At 41.9% G+C, this 24,783-nt stretch overlaps 1 protein-coding gene across 1 annotated transcript in view; it reads left to right on the top strand.

Moving 5' to 3' along the window:
- TUB (TUB bipartite transcription factor) overlaps positions 1-24,783 on the top strand; it is a 275,151-nt gene that overhangs the window by 243,944 nt on the left and 6,424 nt on the right. The window contains exons 4-5 of the mRNA XM_065403837.1: positions 1,888-2,025; positions 20,943-21,107. Of these exons, the coding sequence (XP_065259909.1) occupies positions 1,888-2,025; positions 20,943-21,107 (303 nt within the window). The remainder of the gene's footprint in view (positions 1-1,887; positions 2,026-20,942; positions 21,108-24,783) is intronic.

Here is a 24,783-nt window from a genome sequence, read left to right as displayed (position 1 = left end):
AGCTCGCTCCATGTGAGAGCTACAGGTGGTGCCCCCCGCCCAGCTGGCTCTGTCCCTGGCCACGCCATGGGGTGACCGCCCGGGATTCTGGGGTGTTGCTGAGGCTGCCCCAAGCCAGGCTCCCCGGGGTCCGCTGCCAGTGTGGGAGCCAGGCCGCAGCCCTACTCTCAGAGCCTCCTCCCCTCTCTGCGCTGCATAGCAAGACGTGGGACCGTGGGCAGGGCTGCTACAGCCACTTCAGACTGGGATTGGCGCAGGGGGAGCGGAGGTGATTGTGCCCTGGCTGGAGGGACTGGGCAGCCCCTTTCCCCCCCCCCCCCCCAACGCCCGCTACTTGCTCCTGCCGGCACGGGGCTGCGACGCCCAGCTCCGGAGGGCAGCGCCAACCCCCCCGGGCGTGCTCACGGGGAAGGAGAGACAGGAGGCAGAGCTGTTCGGTGTCTCCCACACAGCTCCAGGCCTCTCTGGCTGTTCGGCAGTGACAGCCAGGCTGGGTAGCCCGCCAGCAGCGTGACTTGGTCCGACCCACACGGACCACATGAGCCCTGGGGTTGGCGCTGACGTCCTGCCTATGCCAAGGCTTCCGGCGCAGAGGCAGCCCTAGCTCTGCCTAGGCAGACAAAGCCCAGCTCACTCCATGGCCGGCCCAGTGAGTAAATGAGTACACTAGTAGGAAATTGTTTTATTTCACTAACTACAAATTCTCTATTTTCATTTTTTTTTAATTTTAAACAGTCAAAAACAAAACAAAACAAAACATTGCAATGTGCAAACATGTAAAAACCAAAAAAAAGGGGGGGGCAGCCAATTTTTTTTTGCTTGGGGTGGCAAAAAACCTAGAGCTGGTCCTGGTTGATGACAGTTCACAAAAGGTAAAGATCTAGCCCCTAAAGTTCTTATTGTACTGCTCAGTATTGGTATATTTGGGGGCTGAAGGGCTTGACCATTTCTTTGTATGTAGTTCATGAAGATAATTGCTTTAAATAAGTGTGCAAAACCTGAAAAGTATCACAAAGCCACTTTAACAAAAAAATCACTTTATTTCATTTAAAGGCTCATTCTAGCTAGAAGAATAAACTGGTTGGTGGGTGTGTGTTTGTGTGTGTGTGTGTAAATACAGTCCTCTGGCAGCACTGTATAATAAATAGAAAATCTTTATTACTTTGAAAGTCACTGCAATCATATGATTATGCTGGCTTTCACAATGAATGCTGTGTTCCACTGAGATTTCTATAGAATGAATGAATATGCAGCCCTTATAAAGTAAGAGCAATTTTTTTTTAAACTTTAAATGGATATATTAAGTGTCTATACATTAAAGGGCCTTTCTTGCCAAAGTTGATTGTGCTGTGAATTTTAATATAAGAAGTAAGTTTTTTGAAGTTAAACTCCAGATGATGCTTTTGCAGGAGTTAGCCGTATACTTAAGGCACTGAGAACTATGGGGGGGGGGGGGGAAACCCAGCTATCATTATCTTATATTATTGAGCTGGCTCATGGGGCTTGATCAGTGATCAGCACTGACAGAGCTTTACTACAGGGAAATGTGCCGCTTACAGCGGCTCAGCAACATAGTAGCATCTATGGTGGTATTTTGGGCCTAATGCATAGCAACCAATACATTGTAGGAGGGGGAAGAATGGGAAGAGATGAAACAAGGTAAAAAAAAAAAACCCAACCTTAACAAATCTGCCAATTTAAATTCCATTGTAGCTCTGCAATTGCTTGTTTAGTTTAATTTCCTCTCTGCACAAAGATGTCAGCCAAACCTTAAACTCTGCTGCACTTGCATTCTTCTCTGTGCTTCACAGAGTTCTCATTTCATTCTCTCTCTTGTTTTCCTCTCTCTCTCTCTTTCTTTTTGGTGGGTGCCCTGAATCTCTCAAGCAGTTCAGGAGGCCGAGCAGGAAGATGTAAAGGTGGTAGCAGATGCTCAAGCTCCAAAATCGACTAAAAAAACCAAGGCAGCAGCTGCAAGCTGTCAAACTGGCAGCACGAGAAAGGAGAAAAAGGGGAAACACAAAGGTTAGCTGCATGCTGCTGAATATCAAACACTGGGTTGAGTGGCAAAATGCTTCTGTATTTTTTAAGATTCTTTGAATGCTTGTGATGTTGTGATAGCTGACAACTGTTTAAAACAAATATTATACAAATGCATGCACCAGATGGGAAAATTTGCATTGCTTGGTCCTATTTTAGCACATACATATTGGAGTGAGGGATGGTCAAGATTTGTCATCCTAATAGTTTTGCAAAGCCACATATTAATGTAGCCTGTACTAAAAGAACAAAGGAACAAAATATTAATATAATGGGCACTTAAATTCTACAGAGGTTTTAGGAAATTGTCTGCTTAGAGCCATATTACACCAATTCATTTTTCAGACCCATCTGCATTTGCAGGAATCAGACTTAAATTGCAGAAATTTCTGTCCAAAACTGAGTTTTAAAAGCTGTACAAATTTAGGGTCATGGCCCCTTTGAAGTCATTGGGAGTTTTGCCATTGATTTCAGTGGGGTCAGGGATTCACCCTTAGAATGAATCTGAAGTTATTTCAGATCCTGTGTCAGGTCAGCATACATTTAAGTGTATAAATAAACATCTTTATGAAATAGTTCTGGACGCTAGCTCATAGACACACATAGTACCTATCCTGAAAATGTAATATCTAAGGCTGTTTTGCAAAAACAAATACCCACCACAGACAATAACAAAAGAGTGAACAAAAATGGAATTACTGCCAGTATAAGGTTTAGCAGCCGAATCACTTGAGAAAAGATGGAGCAAGTGGGACGAACTGATTGAAAGTTATATCAGTGATTTGTTGTTGGGTTTTTTTGTATATCAGTATGTGTATTTACTTTTAACTAGAGACCAGATCCAAAGCCCATTAAAAACCAATAATCTTTCCACTGACTTCAGTAGGCTTTACATCAGGCCATTATAACCTATATTGTCTGGACTCAGCTGTTTTCCTTTTCATATATATCTGACATTCTCTCCTTAACTTCATAGGTAAGAAAATAATTTGTATGGTCAATAATCCTGTTAATAAAAGAAAGCTAGTTGCTAATGCTCAGACCCACAATGGGACTAGGCATTGCAACACTGAGCATCACAATGCCTAACTATTAGGTGCCTAGAAAATCACTGGAACAACAAAGTGAGCCACAAAGCGTGAGTTGGGCACCAAGGCTCTATATACAATGTCCGGGAGAGAGATGGGCACCTAAGAACGCGATCCCCAAAAGTCAGTATGCTAGGTGAGTAGCTGCCTAAGATAGCGAGGAGTGTATGTCCTAAACCCCACCTCACTCACAGAGATAAGCACCTAAATCAGGGCTGCAGGGAGGCCCCTATTTCTGCTTGCGAACCATAACTGGGAACACCTCTCCTGGAGTTGAGCAGCTTTGGTGCCTAAGATGTTTCTGGTGAGAATGAGATAGGGACCTGCCTCGCGCCACACAAAATGGTCAGAGGAGGAGGAGGAGGCACCCACCTTATAACCCAGTGGTTAGAGAAATCATCTGAGGTGTGGAAGACCCAAGTTCCTTCTCCCCCTCCCCCACCAGAGGGGGAGAAAGAATTTGAACAGGGTTGTCCCACCTCTCAGAAGAATGCTCTAACCACGGAGCTAGGGGTGTGGTCTGATGTGGGGGTTCCCTCAGTCTCTCCTGTTCAAGCTGTTCCACTGTGGATAAATACTTAGTCATTGGATCAGGAGGACTGGATCCTGGGTCTTCCATCTCCCAGGTGGATGCCTTAACCACCAGGCTATAGACACTCTCCCTCTCCCCATAGTATTTATCCAAAGTGGAACAACTTCAGGAGAGATTGAAGAAGCCCCCTGCCCCGCATCAGATTATTTCATACCTCAGTGGTTAGAGCACCCTCCTGAGACACAGGAGACCGAGGGGGGAATTAAACTTTTGTCTCCTACATCCCAGGTGCTTGCTCTAATCACTGGGCTAACAGTTATGAGGTGGGCAGCACCAGAACCTCCTGCTCTAGCCAGATTTTGAATGGGACTCAATCCGGTAGGCATGCTGAGAAGCCACCATGCTGAGAAGCCACTAGATCAGGCCACAAAGGTGGCATGGCACTCCTCTGCCTATCTTCTCCCAGTTCATGGATCACACTGGACAGTTTGACTTTGGACAGCTTAGGCAGGAGATTGCTACCTCACTCTGTGTCGGGATGGCTGTGTGCAGAAAGCTGGGTGCTTAGGAAACTTTTACCCTAAAAACTTAGGTGCCGAGTGAGTTGAGGCTACTAAAGTGTTAGGTAGCAGCTGGGCAGGAGTTCTGTGGATCTGTGGTGTGTCTAAACTGAGATTTAGGCACCTAAGTACCACCGTGGAGTTGGGCCTAAGGTGGTAATATGTTGTACAAACCTCGTCTCTTTGATACCCTGGGACCAACACAGCTCCAACAACACTGTGTATTACTTCTAAAATCACAGTTTTATATGTATTTGTTTTTTAAAAAATTGGCTTCTGAACTGAATTTAAAAATTGCTGTTGGAATTTAAAAAATGGGAAAGCTGATATTTCTGGACTTCAGATAAAAATAATTTACTCCAAGGCAGAAATTTGAACACCAAGTTTTGCCGGTGAGTTAAATCCTCTTAAAACTTTAAAACCTGGAAACTTTCTAATGGAAGTGCTGACTCAGCCCGTAGCTGAGCATTATGCATGGTAATACATAAATTATTTTTACTGTATAATCACAAACTCTGGGCTGTAGTAATAGCCAGATTTTGACTGCCAGATTTTGACTCTGGTAATAGTCCATTTTCCTTATATGGGATTTCTATATAATGTACAGAAGATAAAATATTACTTCAGTCAATTAAAATAGATGATATTTTGACAAATGTATATAATTTAGATTTGCATAATATTAAATTGCATATAACCGACTGCATTATACCTTTTTCCTGTGCTGATTTTCAGACCATTTTCTAATCTCTTGGCTCAATGGGTGAAATTCTAGCTCCATTGAAGTTGACAGGAACTTTGACATTGACTTTAGTGGGGCCAGCATTTCACCCCAGGTTTTCCTAGGTGCTTGTTTGGGTGCTGTTGGGACCTTTGAGCATTATTGCAATAAAAATAATAATTACAGGAATGTGTTATTTAAAAATGCCTGATATGTCCTATAGGACAATGTGTGATGAAGAAATGTTCCATAATCATTGGAATTGTTTTTGCTGGATAGTTGACTCAGTGAGAAAACATTTGCTGTGTGTAGTTTAGTTATATCATGATCAATATGTGCTAACCAGGTTTATTATCTTAGCACTGCCACTAAATTAACACTACATTTTTTGATTCCCCAAAGCCTTGCTTTTTTGTTTTCAGGAAAGACTTTTAAAAAAGAAAATTCCCAAGCAGAAATATGTTGATATATTTTAGCAGACATAGATCATTTCAATTGTAGTAATTGCATATAGTAATAAATAGCCACAGAATTTGTGCTAATTAGGCGCTGTAGTCTAACTTAAAACCTTCAGTTTAGTACATACAACATTAATGAATTTGGTAATTTTTGCAAAGCTGTATTCACCATTTTCCTAGGAGCTTCTGGTAGTTTGCACTTACCTGAGAGATTCATTTTAAAAGAACGCTGTCAGATAGTTGAGACTTTCGTTTTTTAAAAAAGTATATGAACTAATAGCAGCAGAAAATATTTCTCTGAATTAAAAGACAATCCCTAATATAACTTTTAACCCCAACATTGTAACACTCTGCTAGTATAATGAGAGTGAAACTGGCTAGTCTAATGTGACTATCCAAGCTAAGTGAAATGTAAATAAGGCTTCATCATGTAAGCAGCTGAACAGCTTCTGGAATTGTTCAAATTCTATTGAAGTCTGTGGGAGCTGGAAGAACACAGCTGTTCCCAGAGTTGCTCAGCTTCATGCAGGATCAGGCCCATAATAAACATAAGTGAAATTCACATAGTTGCAGAAGGTCCATGAAATCCCCTCCACACCACTTAAGCCCCCCCCCCCACAATGGGGTTGTATGCATGCAGTGTGTACATGAGAGAGCAGATGGAGCACAAGCAGAGCAGTTGTACAGGGGGACCTCTGTACCTCCTAGAGCCTTGGAGAGGAGTCTTCATGCTGGCGCTGACTAGGCGAATCTTGAAGGAAAGCTAGGGTCAGGCTTCAATGAGGGAGCACTGGATCTTCAACTGCTTGGATCCTAGTGGCCAGGAACAGCTGAGTAGAAGTTCTAGTTTCAGAGAAACCCTGCCCGCAGTAGAGGGAGGTGGATAATGGATTTTATCCCCAGCAGTGAGTTTCCTATGTGAAGCTGCCTTACTCTTGCTTTGTTCAAAGAGAAGTGATTTCACCAAGTGACCATAAATGGTGGAGGTTAATTAAATCTTTAAAATTTCTTTTACCATCAGGTACCATCACCTATCTTGTTCATTTAATGTGAATTAATTTACCCCAGGATTTGTATCCTCACTATGTCCCTTTAAGCAGCAGGATGTATGTTTGAAAAAGTGTGAATACACATTGTACTCTAAAATGACATGTTTTAAAGATTTCTCTGATGTTTAACAGTAGTGCAGATTACATTTCTGAGCATGGCTCATCCCTTTGTGCTAAAGAGACCAGATTTTATGAATAATCAGCTAATTCAAACCCAATACATTTGAATTATATATGAGCAGCACTTGAATCTCTGTTGTAATGATTGTACTCTGGGTCTTAGATGTGTAATGCTTTTCTGAGTAGCTCCAAGAATGATGAAACTATTATCAGAACAATGTGATAAAGATGAGCATGAGGGAAATATTAGGCTTAATGAGGCTGCACTGAGAGATGGCAGGAGAAGCAGCCATAGGATGAGACTAATTACTTATGTAGAGCTGATGGTTGCTCCAGAGTTCTGGGTTAATAAATTCTGTGGTTTTGCTCTATGTAGTACAATGTTTAGCATCTTAGCCAAGAACTGTAACTGTTAGGGTCTTTCAGACCTCACTATGATAGTTAATAGGTATTGAGCCTGATTTTTTTTTTAAATAAGCCTCCACTTAGGGAGCAGAACTGCAAGTGCAATTAATTGTAAGCGCAAATGCTAGCAGTTAATAGTATCTTAGCTACTTGATTAAAATGACGAATCTGGTCATTAGGAATCTGAATACAAACATTTGGACCTGCAGTTAATTGTTGGGTGAAAAACTGATTTGGGTGGGGGGCGGGGAGGGTGAGAAGAGAAAAGAGGCCAGGTTATGGTCACTTTAAAACTGACCGTAAAGTATGTTTCCAATTAAACACAGTAGGACAAATTCTGTCTTGACGTATCACCCCATGCAATTATGCCAGTGGGGTACAAACTGGGAAGAATTTGTCTCGCTATATGTATCTGATTTGCAGTGTTGCCTGGAGAGGCACAAATAAATTAGAAAAAGAATTGAAAACAACAAGTACAAAGAGTTATGAAAAATGCATATTGTACAGTATTATCACATTTGTAAACACAGTTATTGACCACAGGACTAAAGCAGACCTATAGCATATGGAACACTTATACATCAAACACATACATTTTTTTTTTTTTTTTTTTAGATCTGAAATTTCTGGATGTATTATACACACATTAGTGTGTCTATTTTCCACTAAAGATTACCAAGAGGAGGGATTAATAACTGTTTGGTGAAAATGTTTTTCCTGTGTCCAGTGGACTAAATGGAAACAAACAGGAGACAGATAAATAACTTTTTTACAAATACTCAAACCCATGATTTAACTCTAAAGCAAAAATATAGTAAGGATATTCAGGAGCAAGTAAATTTTATGATGCTAAATCCACAAATCTCACATACATGGCATAAATAATTGAGGGGTCGCTGCACTGGTGCATTAAGTGCCATGGGAAACACTGTTCACTTTATAGGGATTTTGAAACCTAAATCTGCAATCTGGAGGTATTTCATTGCCCAAATAAAGAACATCCTTCCATCTCTCTCACACACTTTTTCTTTTTGTCTTTTATGTTCAGTTTATTTAATTTATTCAATTGGCTTTTCTGGATGTAGTCCTGTCTGTCTGTGTGTGTCTGCCACAAAATGTTCTCTTTGTCAGGATGGTTATTCCGTTTTTTTTCTTTCCCCCCTCCCACATGGTTTATTTCATCCTTGTTTCTTCTCTGTTTTTCTTCCATTTGTTTTCTACGAATAGCCCCTCCTGTCCCATCTCTATGTAATATAGGGAGCTGCGTTAAAGTGGGCCAGATAGGAAGGCATCTCCAGTTGTAGTGGAAGAGGCTTCATTACTCCATATTTCCTCATTTAATGGAAGGAGTTTAACTCATTTAGACCTGTTTAAGCATGGCTCCACTGGACATAAAAGCAATGGGACGGCAGGAAGAACAAATGGGCTTCAACTGGGAAAATCCTGTTATCTCTGGTCATGAGAACACTCTCCAGACTGTCCTTTGGCCTGAACTTGAGTGTAAGGAAATCATTATGGTCTCTGGTGCCAAACCAGGCACTCCTTAGCATATAGACAGTGGAAGAGTAGTCACTAAACAATAGAATGGAATATTCCCAAACTTAAGTTTAGTGATTTTTTTTCTAAATCAAATGTCGTTGTTGTTGGTCCAAAAAACACCTAGGAGAATGCACACATGTTGAACAAATGGCTCTCAAAATTCTGGCAACTAGAATGTATGTTAAGAATTATGCTGGTCCTCAAAATGGACCAATAGATATTTTGTTTTACACTTTTTTTATTTTAAAAATGTTTCACTTCTTGGCAGAATTTTATATGGCTCAGTTGCAAATTCTTAAAAGGTATTTTCAAAAGAGAGACCTTGAGCCATACCTGTTGTCATAACTATAAAGGGAAGGGTAACAGCTCTCCTGTGTACAGTACTAAAATCCCTCCTGGCCAGAGACTCCAAAATCCTTTTACCTGTAAAGGGTTAAGAAGCTCGGGTAACCTGGCTGACACCTGACCCAAAGGACCAATAAGGGGACAAGATACTTTCAAATCTTGGCGGGGGGAAAGGCTTTTGTGTGTGCTCTTTGTTTTAAGGGGTTGTTCGCTCTTGGGACTGAGAGGGACCAGACATCAATCCAGGTTCTCCCCATCTTTCTAAACAAGTCTCTCATATTTCAAACTTGTAAGTAAAAAAGCCAGGCAAGGCGTCTTAGTTTTACTTTGTTTTCTCAACTTGTAAATGTACCTTTTACTAGAGTGTTTATCTTTGTTTGCTATACTTTGAACCTAAGACAGAGGGGGGTCCTCTGAGCTCTTTAAGTTTGATTACCCTGTAAAGTTATTTTCCATACTGATTTTACAGAGATGATTTTTACCTTTTTCTTTAATTAAAAGCCTTCTTTTTAAGAACCTGATTGATTTCTCCTTGTTTTAAGATCCAAGGGGGTTTGGATCTGTATTCACCAGGAGTTGGTGAAAGGAAGGAGGGGGGAAGGGTCAAATTCTCCTTGTTTTAAGATCCAAGGGGGTTTGGATCTGTATTCACCAGGGAATTGGTGAGAGGTTTCTAAAAGCTTCCCAGGGTAGGGAATGGTGGCAGCGGACCAGAACTAAGCTGGTAGTTAAGCTTAGAAGTCCTCATGCAGGCCCCCACACTTGTACCCTAAAGTTCAAAGTGGGGATACAGCCTTGACATGGTGGCACAGCGGTGGAGATCGTTTTAAACCCAAAAGCCAGTAAGATTTTTTTTTTTCCTTCTAGCTACTTGGAAAGCAGAGCTGAAGGTAGATAGATGCATATCTTATCTCTCCTTGCCTGAAGGCAGAGGTGTTAAGTTTTTTTTAACAAGGTCCTTTGTTAAGAAAAGGGTTCAAAGAAAGCGAGCAAACTTTGACTGGTAAAGGCAATGTACAAGCTGAATTGTTTTTTTTTCTTTTTACATCCTCGTGAATAGCTAGTTAGAAAGTCTCTGTTAACTCAGCAGCAGCCAGAGCTGAGTACATCCCAGTTTCAGTCAACTGCAGAGGGGTGTGACCCAGCACAAGAAAACAGGAAAATGACTACCAAAGAAGAAAGAGCCAAAGAGGGGGCCCACAAGAGAGAGATGGAGCTGAAAGAAAAAGAGAGAGAGCTGAGTGACAAAGAAGAGAAAGCCAAAGAGGGGGCCCACAAGAGAGCTATGGAGCTGAAAGAAAGAGAGATGGATCTGAAAGAAAAAGAGAGAGAGCTGGAAAAAGCCAAAGAGGAGGCGAGAGAAAAAGAAAGGAAGCATGAACTGGAAGTAGCAAGGGCTAGGCAGGATGCACCAGCCCATCCTAGCAACTCCTCTCCAGGTACCACTTCCCATCCCAGAAAATTCCCCACCTACAAGGCAGGCAATGATACTGAGGCCTTCTTAGAAAATTTTGAAAGGGCCTGCCTTGGATACAGCCTCACTACAGACCAGTACATGGTAGAACTGAGGCCACAGCTCAGTGGACCCTTAGCAGAGGTGGCGGCTGAAATGCCTAAGGAACACATGAACAGTTATGAAATTTTTAAAAACAAGGCCAGACTCAGAATGGGGCTAACACCCGAGCATGCCCGTTGGCGGTTCAGAGCCCTAAGGTGGAAACCAGATGTGTCATTTACCCGGCATGCCTACCACATTGACAAAAATTGTGATGCCTGGGTATCAGGAGCAAATGTTAAATCTCTGGAAGATCTGCTTTCCCTAGTAAAAATGGAGCAGTTTTTAGAGGGTGTTCCTGAGGAAATAGAAAGGTACATCTTAGATGGGAAGCCCAAAACTGTAACCGAGGCGGGGGAGATTGGAGCCAAATGGGTGGAGGTGACAGAAAAGAAAAAAGCTAGTAGCAGTTGGAGCGAATATCAGAAGGGGCAAGCCGAAACAAAACCTTATCACCGGGGACAACCCAAGGCCCCACCCACATCCCAAGGGAAACCCCAGACGCCTTCTTACCCCACCCCACCAGTCTCCACCAACCAACATCGCCCCGGTGATACCTTAGCAGGGCGATGTTTTAAATGTAATGAACTGGGGCCTATAAAGGCTCACTGCCCCAAGAACCCCAACCGATTACAGTTCATTACCCCCCAATCACACCAAAGATCCCCAGACCCAGATGCCTCTCTCATACCCTCGGAGCGAAGGGAAACCTTGAGAGTGGGCGGAAAGAAGGTTATCGCTTGGAGGGACACTGGGGCACAAGTGTCAACTATCCACCAATCCCTAGTGGACCCCAAACTCATCAACCCGGAGGCTACAGTGACAATTCAACCCTTCATGTCACAGTCTGTAACCTTGCCTACAGCCAAGTTGCATGTCCAGTACAAGGGCTGGTCAGGAATGTGGACTTTTGCAGTCTATGACAATTATCCCATCCCCATGCTGCTGGGGGAAGACTTGGCCAACCATGTGAAGCTAGCCAAGAGGGTGGGAATAGTTACCCGCAGCCAGGCTAAGCAAGCTTTCAACCCCATCCCTGTTCCTGAGCCGTCCACCAGGGCCCCGTCTGTGTACCCAGAGACCCAAACAAAGGTGGTGGAACCGGATCCCCTGCCAACGACTGCAACAGCCGTAGTGGATCCAATCCCAGAGACCCAGCCAAAGCCAGTCCCAGAACCGGAACTGGCAACGCAACCAGCACCAGAACCATTGCCAGCACTGAGTCCAGCGCTTGCAAACCCGTCTACAACTCCAATGCCAGAGGGCACCAGCGAGCCTGAACTGGCGGAAGCGGCAGATAACCCTACCCAAGAGGCTCAGCCAGAGCCTGAAATATCACATAGTGCACCAGCGGACAGCGGTTCACAGTCAATGGAAACAGCCCCAGCACCTGCATCGCTTCCAGAGGGACCAAGCCCCAGCCCACAGTCCAAGGAGGAACTGATGTCTCCAGCATCAAGGGAACAGTTCCAGGCCGAGCAGGAAGCAGATGACAGCCTTCAGAAAGCTTGGGCGGCGGCACGGAGCACCCCACCGCCTCTCAGCTCTTCTAACCGATCCCGGTTTGTTGTAGAACAAGGACTTTTATACAAGGAGACTCTTTCTGGTGGGCACCAGGAAGACTGGCATCCTCAAAGACAGTTGGTAGTTCCCACTAAGTATCGGGTAAAGCTCTTGAGCTTAGCCCATGATCATCCCAGTGGCCATTCTGGGGTGAACAGAACCAAAGACCGGTTGGGGAAGTCCTTCCACTGGGAGGGAATGGGCAAGGACGTTGCTAATTATGTCCGGTCTTGTGAGGTGTGCCAATGAGTGGGAAAGCCCCAAGACCAGGTTAAAGCCCCTCTCCAGCCACTACCCATAATTGAGGTCCCATTTCAGCGAGTAGCTGTGGATATTCTGGGTCCTTTCCCAAAGAAGACACCCAGAGGAAAGCAGTACGTACTGACTTTCATGGATTTTGCTACCCGATGGCCGGAAGCTGTACCCTTAAGCAACACCAGGGCTAAAAGTGTGTGCCAGGCATTAGCAGACATTTTTGCCAGGGTAGGGTGGCCCTCCGACATCCTTACAGATTCGGGAACTAATTTCCTGGCAGGGAACATGAAAAACCTGTGGGAAGCTCATGGGGTGAATCACTTGGTTGCCACCCCTCATCACCATCAAACCAATGGTCTGGTGGAGAGGTTTAATGGAACTTTGGGGGCCATGATACGTAAATTCGTAAATGAACACTCCAATGATTGGGACCTAGTGTTGCAGCAGTTGCTTTTTGCCTACAGGGCTGTACCACATCCCAGTTTAGGGTTTTCACCATTTGAACTTGTGTATGGCCGCGAGGTTAAGGGGCCATTACAGTTGGTGAAGCAGCAATGGGAGGGGTTCACGCCTTCTCCAGGAACTAACATTCTAGACTTTGTAAGCAACCTACAAAGCACCCTCCGACACTCTTTAGCCCTTGCTAAAGAAAACCTAAAGGATGCTCAGGAAGAGCAAAAGGCCTGGTATGATAAACATTCCAGAGAACGGTCCTTCAAAGTAGGAGACCAAGTCATGGTCTTAAAGGCGCTCCAGGCCCATAAAATGGAAGCGTCGTGGGAAGGACCATTCACGGTCCAGGAGCGCCTAGGAGCTGTTAACTATCTCATAGCCTCCCCCACCTCCAACATAAAGCCTAAGGTATACCATGTTAATTCTCTTAAGCCCTTTTATTCCAGAGAATTAAACTTTTGCCAGTTTACAGCCCAGGAAACATGACGCGGAGTGGCCTGCAGGTGTCTACTACGAAGGAAAAAGGAATGGTGGCGTGGAAGAGGTGAACCTCTCCACGACCCTGGGACGTCTGCAGCGACAGCAGATCAAGGAGCTGTGCACCAGCTTTGCACCGATTTTCTCAGCCACTCCAGGACGGACCGAACGGGCATACCACTCCATTGACACAGAGCTCCAGGAAAAAAATCACAGCCAGTGTGGAACCGGACGTCCAACACTATCTGTGATTTGGGGGGCGTGTCATAACTATAAAGGGAAGGGTAACAGCTCTCCTGTGTACAGTACTAAAATCCCTCCTGGCCAGAGACTCCAAAATCCTTTTACCTGTAAAGGGTTAAGAAGCTCGGGTAACCTGGCTGACACCTGACCCAAAGGACCAATAAGGGGACAAGATACTTTCAAATCTTGGCGGGGGGAAAGGCTTTTGTGTGTGCTCTTTGTTTTAAGGGGTTGTTCGCTCTTGGGACTGAGAGGGACCAGACATCAATCCAGGTTCTCCCCATCTTTCTAAACAAGTCTCTCATATTTCAAACTTGTAAGTAAAAAGGCCAGGCAAGGCGTCTTAGTTTTACTTTGTTTTCTCAACTTGTAAATGTACCTTTTACTAGAGTGTTTATCTTTGTTTGCTATACTTTGAACCTAAGACAGAGGGGGGTCCTCTGAGCTCTTTAAGTTTGATTACCCTGTAAAGTTATTTTCCATACTGATTTTACAGAGATGATTTTTACCTTTTTCTTTAATTAAAAGCCTTCTTTTTAAGAACCTGATTGATTTCTCCTTGTTTTAAGATCCAAGGGGGTTTGGATCTGTATTCACCAGGAGTTGGTGAAAGGAAGGAGGGGGGAAGGGTCAAATTCTCCTTGTTTTAAGATCCAAGGGGGTTTGGATCTGTATTCACCAGGGAATTGGTGAAAGGTTTCTAAAAGCTTCCCAGGGTAGGGAATGGTGGCAGCGGACCAGAACTAAGCTGGTAGTTAAGCTTAGAAGTCCTCATGCAGGCACCCACACTTGTACCCTAAAGTTCAAAGTGGGGATACAGCCTTGACACCTGTATTACTGTAATCTATTGAACAATGACTGAGACAGTACTTTTAAAAATAATACTGAATTATGTACTGCTAGGTGCAAGACTAGCATTGGCGGTGGAGTCGTCAGTAGTACTTTATCTCATCATAGTTCCAAAAGTAAGCCTTCTATTCAACTGTTATTTGGCCTATTTAGTTTAAAACTATGAATCAGTTGAAGAAAATGTAAACTCAAGGTTTGTACTGAATGAAATCCTTTAAAGGTTGAAAATCCTTTTTGTTCTGATGGGAGCTTAATAAAAACAGCTTTTTTGAGGATTCACTTTGTTGATAAACTCAAAATCTCTCTCTTTGATTGCAAAGCAGGCTAGCATTCCTTTGAAGTATTCTACTGCCACCCTCAAGTCAGACACGGAGCAGCTTTGCAATGCTTCAGAATAGTAATTTGCAAATGTGTCCCCACAGTACACACTAATGTCTTGAATGTAATAGATATCAGTGAGAATACCAGATCAGACTGTTGGCTCATTTAACCTGGTATCTCATCTCTGAAGCCTCGTCTAAAGAAATTCCCACCGTTACTAAACATCAGTTCAACTCCATTGCTGTCAGCAACTTTATAGAGGAAGGATGTTCTTGTGGTTATATGCACAAGACTGAAACTCAGTGAATTTAAAGTTCAGTTCTCTGCTCTGCCACAGATGTCCTGTCTGACCTTGGGCAAGTCCCCGGAGCTGATTCAGGAAAGTGCTTAAGCATGTGCTTAAAGTTCAGTATGTGAGTAATCCTGTTGCGTTTAATGGAACAACTCAACATGCTGAACTTCAAGCACATGCTTAAGTGCTTGTCTGGATCAAAGCCTGATTTCTCTGTGCCTCAGCACCCCATCTGTAAAGTAGGGATTGTGCTACCCGATCAGTTAGCTTTGTTAGGTCCATCTCAAGTGCCTTTTAGACTTGTTTCCTAAGTTAATTCATGAATGTCCTATGAAGAAAGAATTACTTTAGTAAATAAAAATAATTCTTTTAAGTTGATTTAAAAATAAAATTAGCTAAAATAAACTGTTTCAGGAGCTTGGGGGTTTTCATGCTAATTGAATACAATAAAACTTCTCTTTTAGTAAAATAATGTCATAATTCCTTCCCATAGAACTGTAGCATTTTTAGATCTACATGCATGATCATGTAAAAAAAAAAAAAAAACCAAGAAAATGGGACATTTGCTTGAAATCTTCACAGCAAACTATTTGAGACTGGTTTGCACAATGTGAATAAATATGATTTGATTTTCTTCTGGGTAGATCCAGTTATTAGGGATTCATATCATACATAGCTAATGTTTTGGAGAACTGACTCACTGTGCTTATGCCCGTAATGTGGTTCTGCCTACAGTCATTTTCAGGCTGTACTACTTTAATACCTTTTAAAATGTCTGGTTGCTACTGTCACATTTGGAACCTGTGACTAATTTATTCAGGTTTAATGGAGAATAATATAAGAGACAGTGTTCATGTTTACTATTGTTAGATAACTATACAGGATAATATCTGTCTCCATATTATGTCTAGTGCTTAGGTTTTATTTACTCGCTTTTCTGAAACCACTGTACCTAAACATCATCTGGTTGTGCATTTGATATGTATTCCTTTTTCTTTCTTTCTAAAATACTTTTTCCTGATAATCTCTTGAACAATTAAAGCTTTAAAGCGATCATTTTAACCTGTAAGTCTTTAAATTCCCATTGTTCCATAACATGATTTCAATTTTCAGTGATGAAATCTAACAGAAGTATTTCTAGAGAGCACATTTGGATAATATGTAAGTTCTGTCAAAATTGGTAGATCCCAAATTTGACCTTCTGTACGTTTGTTTTCTCACATCTGATCTCAAAGCTCACTGAATACTTTCTGTGTATTCCCAAAACAAATGATTTTATTATTATAATTATTTAACACATTATTTGATGATAGTTTTAATTATAGCCAAATTGTTGGAAACTCTCCAGTAACAAACCAGTCAGCTCATGGAATACATATGTGGAATAAATACAGCCTAACCCTGCTGTTCTTTCCCAATGACAGCTTCCACGGGCTTCAGGATAGCAACTGTAGAAACAGGTCTCAATTTCAAGTTTCCAAAAATGCATTATCATTACTAAATTAAGGGAGGCTGAAGAGATTTAAAAATTAGGAAAAATATGTTGATCAGACCTTTTGAAGGTAAAGTTAGGTCTAGTGCAAATCACAAAGTCCATGAAAGCTTAGACTGGGAAAACTGATTTGCCTCCTGTGCATCATGAACATTAAGCAAAATTTCTTCTTATAGCTCCCTTTCCAGTGTTTACAGTAACAGGTCCCTGTTGTAATTGTTTGTTTCCTTCCACTGCAGGAGAGAAGCTGTAATTGTTTCAATCTCTGGTTGTAGTCATGTTCTGTTCAGAAGTCTGAGCTTCTGTCCAAAAAAAAAATAGTGTAGTAACCAGTCTATAAAAACAAATGTCATTCTAAAATCATAATAAATAATAATAGACGTTATAACTCATGAGCTCTTCATAGAAGGAACTGTTTCTTGTGTGTTTGAACAGTGCCTAGAATGTTGCACATGCTACTAAAATATATGTAATGACAATTTCTCATAGGCTGGAAATGCCAGAAGAACAGCCTTTCTCATGATCTCTGGGCTTCAGCTTCTGGTCTCAGATGAAACCAAGAAGTGCAAAGACATGAAAATGTCAATTTTAACCGAAGTGTTCTCTCTCTCGCTCACTCAAAGTATTTCGGTCAGATCATATTTTTTTCTGCCCTGGTTCACCCACTCTTGATGAATAATATGAAGAATTCTGCTTTCAGCATTATTTTAACAGGAACACAGAGACGTCTACATCAAGGACGCTGCATTCTGCACTTAGGAGACACAGTGGAAAATTCTGACCCCTGGCTCTGAAGACTTTACTTTCTTCTTTCTCACAGCCCACTTGTCTGCCTTTGCCACCTTAAATCCATGTTCTCCAACCACTGAAGTTACAGGAGACTGTTAACAATAAATATGATTTCCCCCCTTCCACCCCCGCACAATAAGCCACATTTTTGGTATGTGGCTAGAAGGAGCAGGAGCCCACAAAGCCTAGAAAGTGAGGACTGTAGAGAGAAGGATCCATCCTAAAACTGTAATGAAAGATGAATCAGGGCTGCATGGCTTTTGAAATGCTTCAAGAAATCAGATGGGTGACGGTAAAGCTGCCTATTTACATTGTGTGTGTCTGTGTGTGTGTATGTATTACACATACACACTCTCTCATTTTCACTTAAATAGGGATAATCCTTATGTGAAGATGAGTTCTTCCTGAACACTTCCTTTGCTGAGTTAGCCTTTCAATGTCAGGCATCTTCAACTATTTTTGTACAGTATTCCCCGTTATTAACATTGTAGAGGATTTTGTTTCACATTTGTCTTTTCTTTTTTTTCTGGTTACATCTTCCATCCCCAGTATGGAGTCAGCTCCTGGGACAGGTTTTAGTGTGTAATAACACTCTCTACTAGTAATGCATTCCTCTGAATGCTGAAATTGATTTTCCTCCTCTTAATGCGTGAGTAGCCAGTGCAATGTTTGTCCCAATGCCTAATATGTGATGGCTCTGACAGCATGGGATGGGAACACAGTTGTTTTGTGTATGTCAGAAACAGCAACTCCAGCATGATTAAACTGAACCATATAACGTTGTTGGAGGCATTTAATTTGCCACAGATCAAAGTCTGCTTGGGAGGAAAGTGACCGATATTTTTAAAAATTGGATGTCTAAAATTAGGTACAAACATAGGTGGGTAAATAGATGACTAGATGCACAAAAGTGATGAGCATCCCACTGCCCCGTTAATTTCAATGGAACTGGTGGGTACTCAGCACTTTTGAAAGTCAGGTGTCTGGTTTAGAAGCCTAACTTTAGACACCAATTTTTTAAAATGTTGGTCAGTGTGCCTGTGTATGTGTAGGGACATAGGAATTGCCATAGTGGATTAGACCAGTGGTCCATCTATTCCGATATCCTGTTGTGACATTAAGAACAGCGCAAGGGCCACAGGTACCCGGATATCTGGTAATGAACAGCAGCTGGCTTAACCAATTCACGTGTACCCCAATTCTTTAATGTCATGAAATATATCTGATAAGTGTCATACAAGGTGTCAATGAAAAAGCTCATGACTCACTGGTTATTAATATTATTACATAATGTAGGTGCAAGCAACTGATGCAAAGTGATGGACATAAACTGAAATTATAGTTCTTAAAATGTGTTTGCCAGCCAAGACAAAGGAACAGTTGAAGAAGAACAATTAGTAGCATTCACTCAGCTTCATTTGACCATGCTTGACCAGTTTTTTTCAGCCAAAGTTATTAATGAGCTGACGTTCATCCCACAAACACCAAAACAGGAATAAGCCTTGCCCCCACTATACTGTCTTGGATGCCTTTTACAAATTAAAACTTCATGTACTCGCCATTTGTAAGCAGACACACACTAGTCAAGGTGTACCCTATAATTTCAAATTTGCTGTATTCTTTCCCAATAAGAATCTCATAATGGTTACCAGTTCTCCTCTCCATTGCTTATTAAAGAACCTTGTGGAGCAGCAACCTTATAGAGGCTTTTATTATTTACTATATCTATAAATGATATTATTATAGCTTTTATTAATGTAAAAGTACATTTTTATGTGGCTGACATAGTACACAACAGCACTAAATCTTAACTAGGAGTTACAATCTAGTTTACAATCTAAGGTTGATAACTTGCTATCCTGGCAAAAAAGGAAATTGACTTTCTATAGGAGAGAACTAGGCCTAATCAGTGATTTATTTATAGTTGAGAGGAGAAAGCCAGGTAAATAGTCCCACTCTGAACACACTCTTCTGAGCCAGGGAATGTATTGTTCTTTTCCTCTCCATATTTTGTTCTAACTGGGATTTTTTCAGGTTTTGGCCACATCTAGACATTGCTTGCCCATGACAATACCTCCAAGAGTTAGAGGATGCAGCATGGTCTAATGAACAGGAAGCACTGGACTGAGCGTCTGCTGATTTAAGTTCTATTTCTGAACTTGAGCTTGGGCGAGTTATTTCACCTCTCTGTTTCTGTTTCTCCTCCTACCATTTGTCTATTTTGACTGTAATCTCTTTTGGGGATGGACTTCCTTATTATGTGTATGTACAGCACCTAGCATAATGATCTCAGCTGGGGTCTCTAGATGCTGCTGTAATACAAATAGTAAATTCATAGACTTAAGGCCAGAAGGGACCGTCATGGTCTTCTGGTCTGACCTCCTGCACGTTGCAGGCCACAGAACCTCACCCACTCTCTCCTGTACTAGACCCATAACCTCTGGCTGAGTTACTGAGGTCCTCAGATTATGATTTAAAGTCTTCAAGTTACAGAGAATCCATCATTTACTCTAGTTCAAACCAGCAAATGCCCCATGCTCCACGCTGCAGAGGAAGGTGATAAACCCCCAGGGTCTCTGCCAATCTGATCCTGGGGGAAAATTCCTTCCTGACCCCAAATATGGTGATCAGTTAGACCCTGAGCATGTGGGCAAGACCCATTAGCCAGACACCTGGGAAAGAATTTACTATAGTAACTCATAGCCCTCCCCATCTACTAGCCCATCTCTGGCTGTTTCCTACATGCCATTGTAGGCAACCTTATCTACCATCCCCTCCATAAATTTACCAAGGCTAGTCTTGAAACCAGTTAGGGTTTTTAATAATATAACAATAATACAATAGAGTTTTTAATATTATAATACTGCTCTGTTTATAAACATCAACGCACAAAGTTGAGCAACAAAATCTTTATGTGCCTAAATAACCATTTTAGGCACCTACTGACTAATTTAGGAACCTAAATATGGCACCCAATACCTTAAATAGACAGGGTCTTTCTTCAGAGAAGTGATTCGGTATAGTACCCATTTGGGTCCCTGCTGACACATGAACAGTTTGGTGGAGTCCAGCCTTGAAGAAGCAAGGGTCACAATAGTTTAAGTGAAAAGATCTGCAAATGTGAACATTTTTGAAACATGTCTGTTGGAAGTTTTTAACAAACATGCTTGAAATTGTTTTAGTATGTGAAATTCAACTTGTCACTCATATTTAGCATTATGTGCTAAAAGTCTCAGCAATGTCTGTGTTATATCCCCAGAATACACTTGAAAATGAGGTGCTTAGACCTCATGGAAATGGATATGCTATAATCAAAGGTCTGAAGGCTAGAAGTGGAGAAATCTCCAAACCATTCTCTCTTGCAATGCTCTCGCACAGAGAGAGACACTTTCCATTTGCTTCAACAGTTCAGAAAACCATTACTGCTGTAAAATAGCTTTTACACAGAGGGCCTCAGTAAACTCTACACCAGCTTCAAAAAGAGTATTTGTTGAGGCAGTGTCAGTTATGGACAGTCTGAAACCGAGTGGTTGTGCTTGATGAACTCCCATGCATACTAATACTCGGAACACTCTCTTCCAGGTCACAGAGCTAGTCTGATCTCTGGGAACAAATCAAAAAGCTTGGGAGTTCAAATGAGTTGTTTGCCTTGAAGACTATTTTAGTCATGAAAATGTAATTGCAGATGGACTGCTGAGCTTTGTTTCTTAGATAGGATGTCATCTAAGTATTTCTGAGTTGATATTGGTTAGCTTTTCAGTAATACTTTGACTAGACTTTTGCTGTTGTCTGACAGGAATTGATGGCCCTGCTGCATTTCAAGATGATGTTCAGGAGGTAGGAAGCCAAATTCAGATTCTTACTGTTGGGCAGTCTAGCCACAATGAAGATGATGGAGAGACGATGGCTAGTGGCCAACAACAAAGCAGGCAGGACCTTAGAGTAACAATGCAGAAAAAGGGTAAGTAGCCAAAGCTACCTACTTATGCTCTTTGTTTGCTCTGTTTTTAGGCTGGTGACTCCTTCTACTCCCAATGGTAGCCTGGTCCTAAACTAAGGCATAGACATGTTTTTTCACCATTTCACTTGAGGTCCTTCCTTCAGTGAATCATCATTATCCTTCCCTTATTGCTCCGTTGTTTTACCTCCATAATTGTAATGGAGTTCCCCATTGGCCCAAGCAGCAAGAGACCTATGTGTACTCTGGGACATGGCTTTCCCATACTTCAGTGCAATGTTGCTATCAAGGTGGCAGGTGTTAAAGCTCTCATCCATAAGTTTTACAATCTGAATTGCAGGATGATAGAAATCACGTACTTAAGCATAACAAAAGGGCTTGTAATGGCCACATATAAATTAGAAGGCAGAATATTAAGTGTGGTTGTAGAATCAATTCACAAATTCATCCTCCTAAAGGTAAAAATGACAGAACTGTATTCTGCGGCACTTCTTGGCAGCATACTTCTCAAATGTTCTGGGTTTTTTTCAAGGACAGCCCTGACTGGGGATGAAATGAGTGTGTGTGTGTGTGTGTGTGTGTGTGTGTGTGTGTATCTGTCTCTCCCTTTCTGCAACAGTGTTATCTCCTATCAGACAGCAGCTTAGGAGGAAATAAATCCTAAAATCTTCACAATGCTTTTCTGAAGCCTTAATGGTTCTGCTTCTTCAGCATGCAACCTTTGAAGTTAAGATGGCTTTGACCAAAGCTGCTCTACAGAGAGAAACTGGTGCTTTAAAAATATACACATAGTCCACAAAGAGCAAAATTTAAGTGAGAACTTGACTTGTATAGAATAGACTGTTCTTTTCTAAATGCCAGTTTCGTTTTGTAGAGCAGCTCTCACTGAGATTCATTATCTCAAATGCTTCACACTGTGGATGTTAGCGACTCAGCCTGAAATGAACACATTTCCTCCAAGTGTGAAGTTTCCTGGGTATTTGGATCTGAGAGAGACTGATTTGACTAACAAGTTCTCTGTGTATTGCTTGCCACTTAAATGCATGGCTCAAAATGTTTATAAGCCTGTCACCTTGCTCACAAAAGTTGGTTGATTTAGAAATTATAAATAGAGCTGGGTGAGAACATTTTCTGTTTCCTGGAAAGTTTTGCGAGTTAGAAAAAAAAAATCTGTTCCAAAACAGAAGGAAAACAAAAAAAATTGAAATTTGCTAGGAAACCAAATTCCAAACAAAATATTTCATTTTGAAAAAAATCAAAACTTTTTTCTGATTTTGACATTTATTTTGTTTACATTTTTAATAATGTAAAATAAAAGAAATTGCAAATAAAAATAATTTTGAAATGAAAAATAGAAATGTTTCATTCTGAAAATGTCAGAATAGAATTTCATTTTTTTTTCTTTTTTTTCCTTGAAAGGAAATTTGTCAAAATAGAAACTTTTCCTCAAAACATTTTGCTTTTGATGAATCGACATTTCCTGAGGGAAAATGTCATCTTAGGAAATTTCTGACCAGCTCTAATTATAAACCAACTTTGAAGTTAGGTCAAACTACTGGGGTTTATTATTTTGGGGTGGTCACTTTTTTGATATTAAAAACTGTTAAAACTGGCATACTTAGTAGACAGTAAAGGTATGTCTACCCTGCACGCTTCTTATGGGGCCATGTAGCGTACATACCCACGTAGCACCCCCCTAGCATGGGTATAAATAGCAGTGTGGCTGATGAGGCCTGGCTTAGGTGAGTAGAATAAAGGCATGCCTGTAGGGTGTGGGCATATAGGCAAGTACATACCCTACATGCTCTCTGCTCACCCAAGCCATGCCTCTCCATCTAGTTTTAGCGGTGTAGTGTCCCATGCTGCTGGAGCCTTCTTTCTCCTCCTCAGGAAGGACTCCCCCAATGGGGGAAGGCTCTGGCAGGAGGAAGCAGCAGGGAAAGAGTTGGGCATCTCCCCACTGTGGAATCTTTCCCTGCCGCTGGGAAAGACTGGGAGCAGGAAAAGGCTGTCCGCTCCCTGCGGCTGGAGACTTCCCCTGCTGTCTCCCCTCTGGCAGGCTGTTTGTTGGTACACAAACCCTACACGCTGCCACTAGTGGTGAGTACAGTACACGTAGCCTAACAGTTTATGCAGGGGACGTTTTAAATGAAAGCACTGGGGATTTAGCTTCATGACCCCTGTTAAGGTCAGTGGATCACTCCATACCCTGTGTGGCTACAAAGCATCAATAAGCTGGTTTCAACTAGTAGAGGTTCCATGGGATATTCCTGTTGGATGATGGGCTCTGCCATCCCATGGAGTGAGAAGGAAGCTTGTTAGCTAGCTTTTCTCACCCCTGGATGTCCCAAGAACCATGGGGACATTTGTTTAGGGGCTGAGGCTTTCAGGTGCAGGCCCAATGCTTCTGCCCTGGTCCCTGGACCATCTCACTGCCATGTCACCATGAATCTAGAGAACCATGCTCCTGTGGGAACCTTGAGAGTAGCTGCCCATAAGCCACCTTCAATTTGTTTATGGGTGAGGAAGGGGAAAGCCGCGTAAGGGCAATGCTGATGGTAGGAAAGGTCATGCTGATTGTCATTAGAATTGCTTAGTCCTGATTTGAACCCATTCTGCTGTTTGACAGGAACTTTGTGGTGAGTGTCCAATGTTAACAGATGCCTGTCTGCTCCGCAGGGAGCATCCAACATGTCTGTTTCAGTTAGGAGAAGATAGGTTATAGAATACATTAGTGCACAGGCAATACTCTCCTTGCAAGGAAATGCCAAATGTTTTATTTGATTTCCCCATCTGCTGGAAAGTGCCACAACTAGAATAATTCTCTTCCTGTGGGAAATATTCTTGCCTTTTGATTTCAGTATTTTTAACATTGAGCCTTCCTTGACAGTGAATGAATCACAAGGACAGACACACACTTCCTCAGGTTTTAGCAAAAATCAGATGGAAATCTAACATTTAGTTACACATTTATCAATTTCATTAATGTCATTGTGACCGTAGCAGTCTGGATTTTGTAATTCTTCATTGCCAGCTGGAGGTAAAATTGCTGTTGCTTTGAGATTTAGAGAAGGAATAGATTTGTGTAATACTTCAAGCAGCAAACAAAATTGCTTTCTGGGAACAAAGCTGAAACAGGAGCTTCTTTAAAGCATTCACAGAGTTGTCCCAAAAGATGCTTAGAACCAGTTTGTCAAACATTGGCAAACATTTGCTAGTGATTACACCAGCAAAATCTGACTCCTGCATGATGGGTGTAAATGCAGACTAAAATAAAATAACTGTTTATGCCACTGCATAGTAGTGTGCTCAACGCCCTGCTTTTTTATGCACCAGTGCCCATTTGGGACATGGAATGCTGAGGTTGCCCTAACAAATGTTGGATGTAATTTGCATGCCAGTATAGGAAAAATTCTTTTTCCCCCCCATCCCAGAGCATCTTTGCAGACACTGGGAACACAGTACAGCATTGCCATTCATCCTGTTCTTGACTTATTCCTCTGTTAAACCCAGCCTGATCATGTCCCTGCGTATAATGTCCTATCTAATTGGTGGTCAGACTGATGTTGATTGTGTTTGCATTGTTTTCGTTAGCATCCTATCATTTGTTTGTCACCTGCAGCGTCCCCCTTGTTGTAATCTTTTCAGTTGTAGCCAATCCTGTACCCTGATTTGACAT

Source organism: Emys orbicularis, chromosome 4 (genome assembly GCF_028017835.1).
Source record: "Emys orbicularis isolate rEmyOrb1 chromosome 4, rEmyOrb1.hap1, whole genome shotgun sequence".
Taxonomy (NCBI): Eukaryota; Metazoa; Chordata; order Testudines; family Emydidae; genus Emys; species Emys orbicularis.
This window is presented reverse-complemented; position numbering and strand designations above follow the sequence as displayed.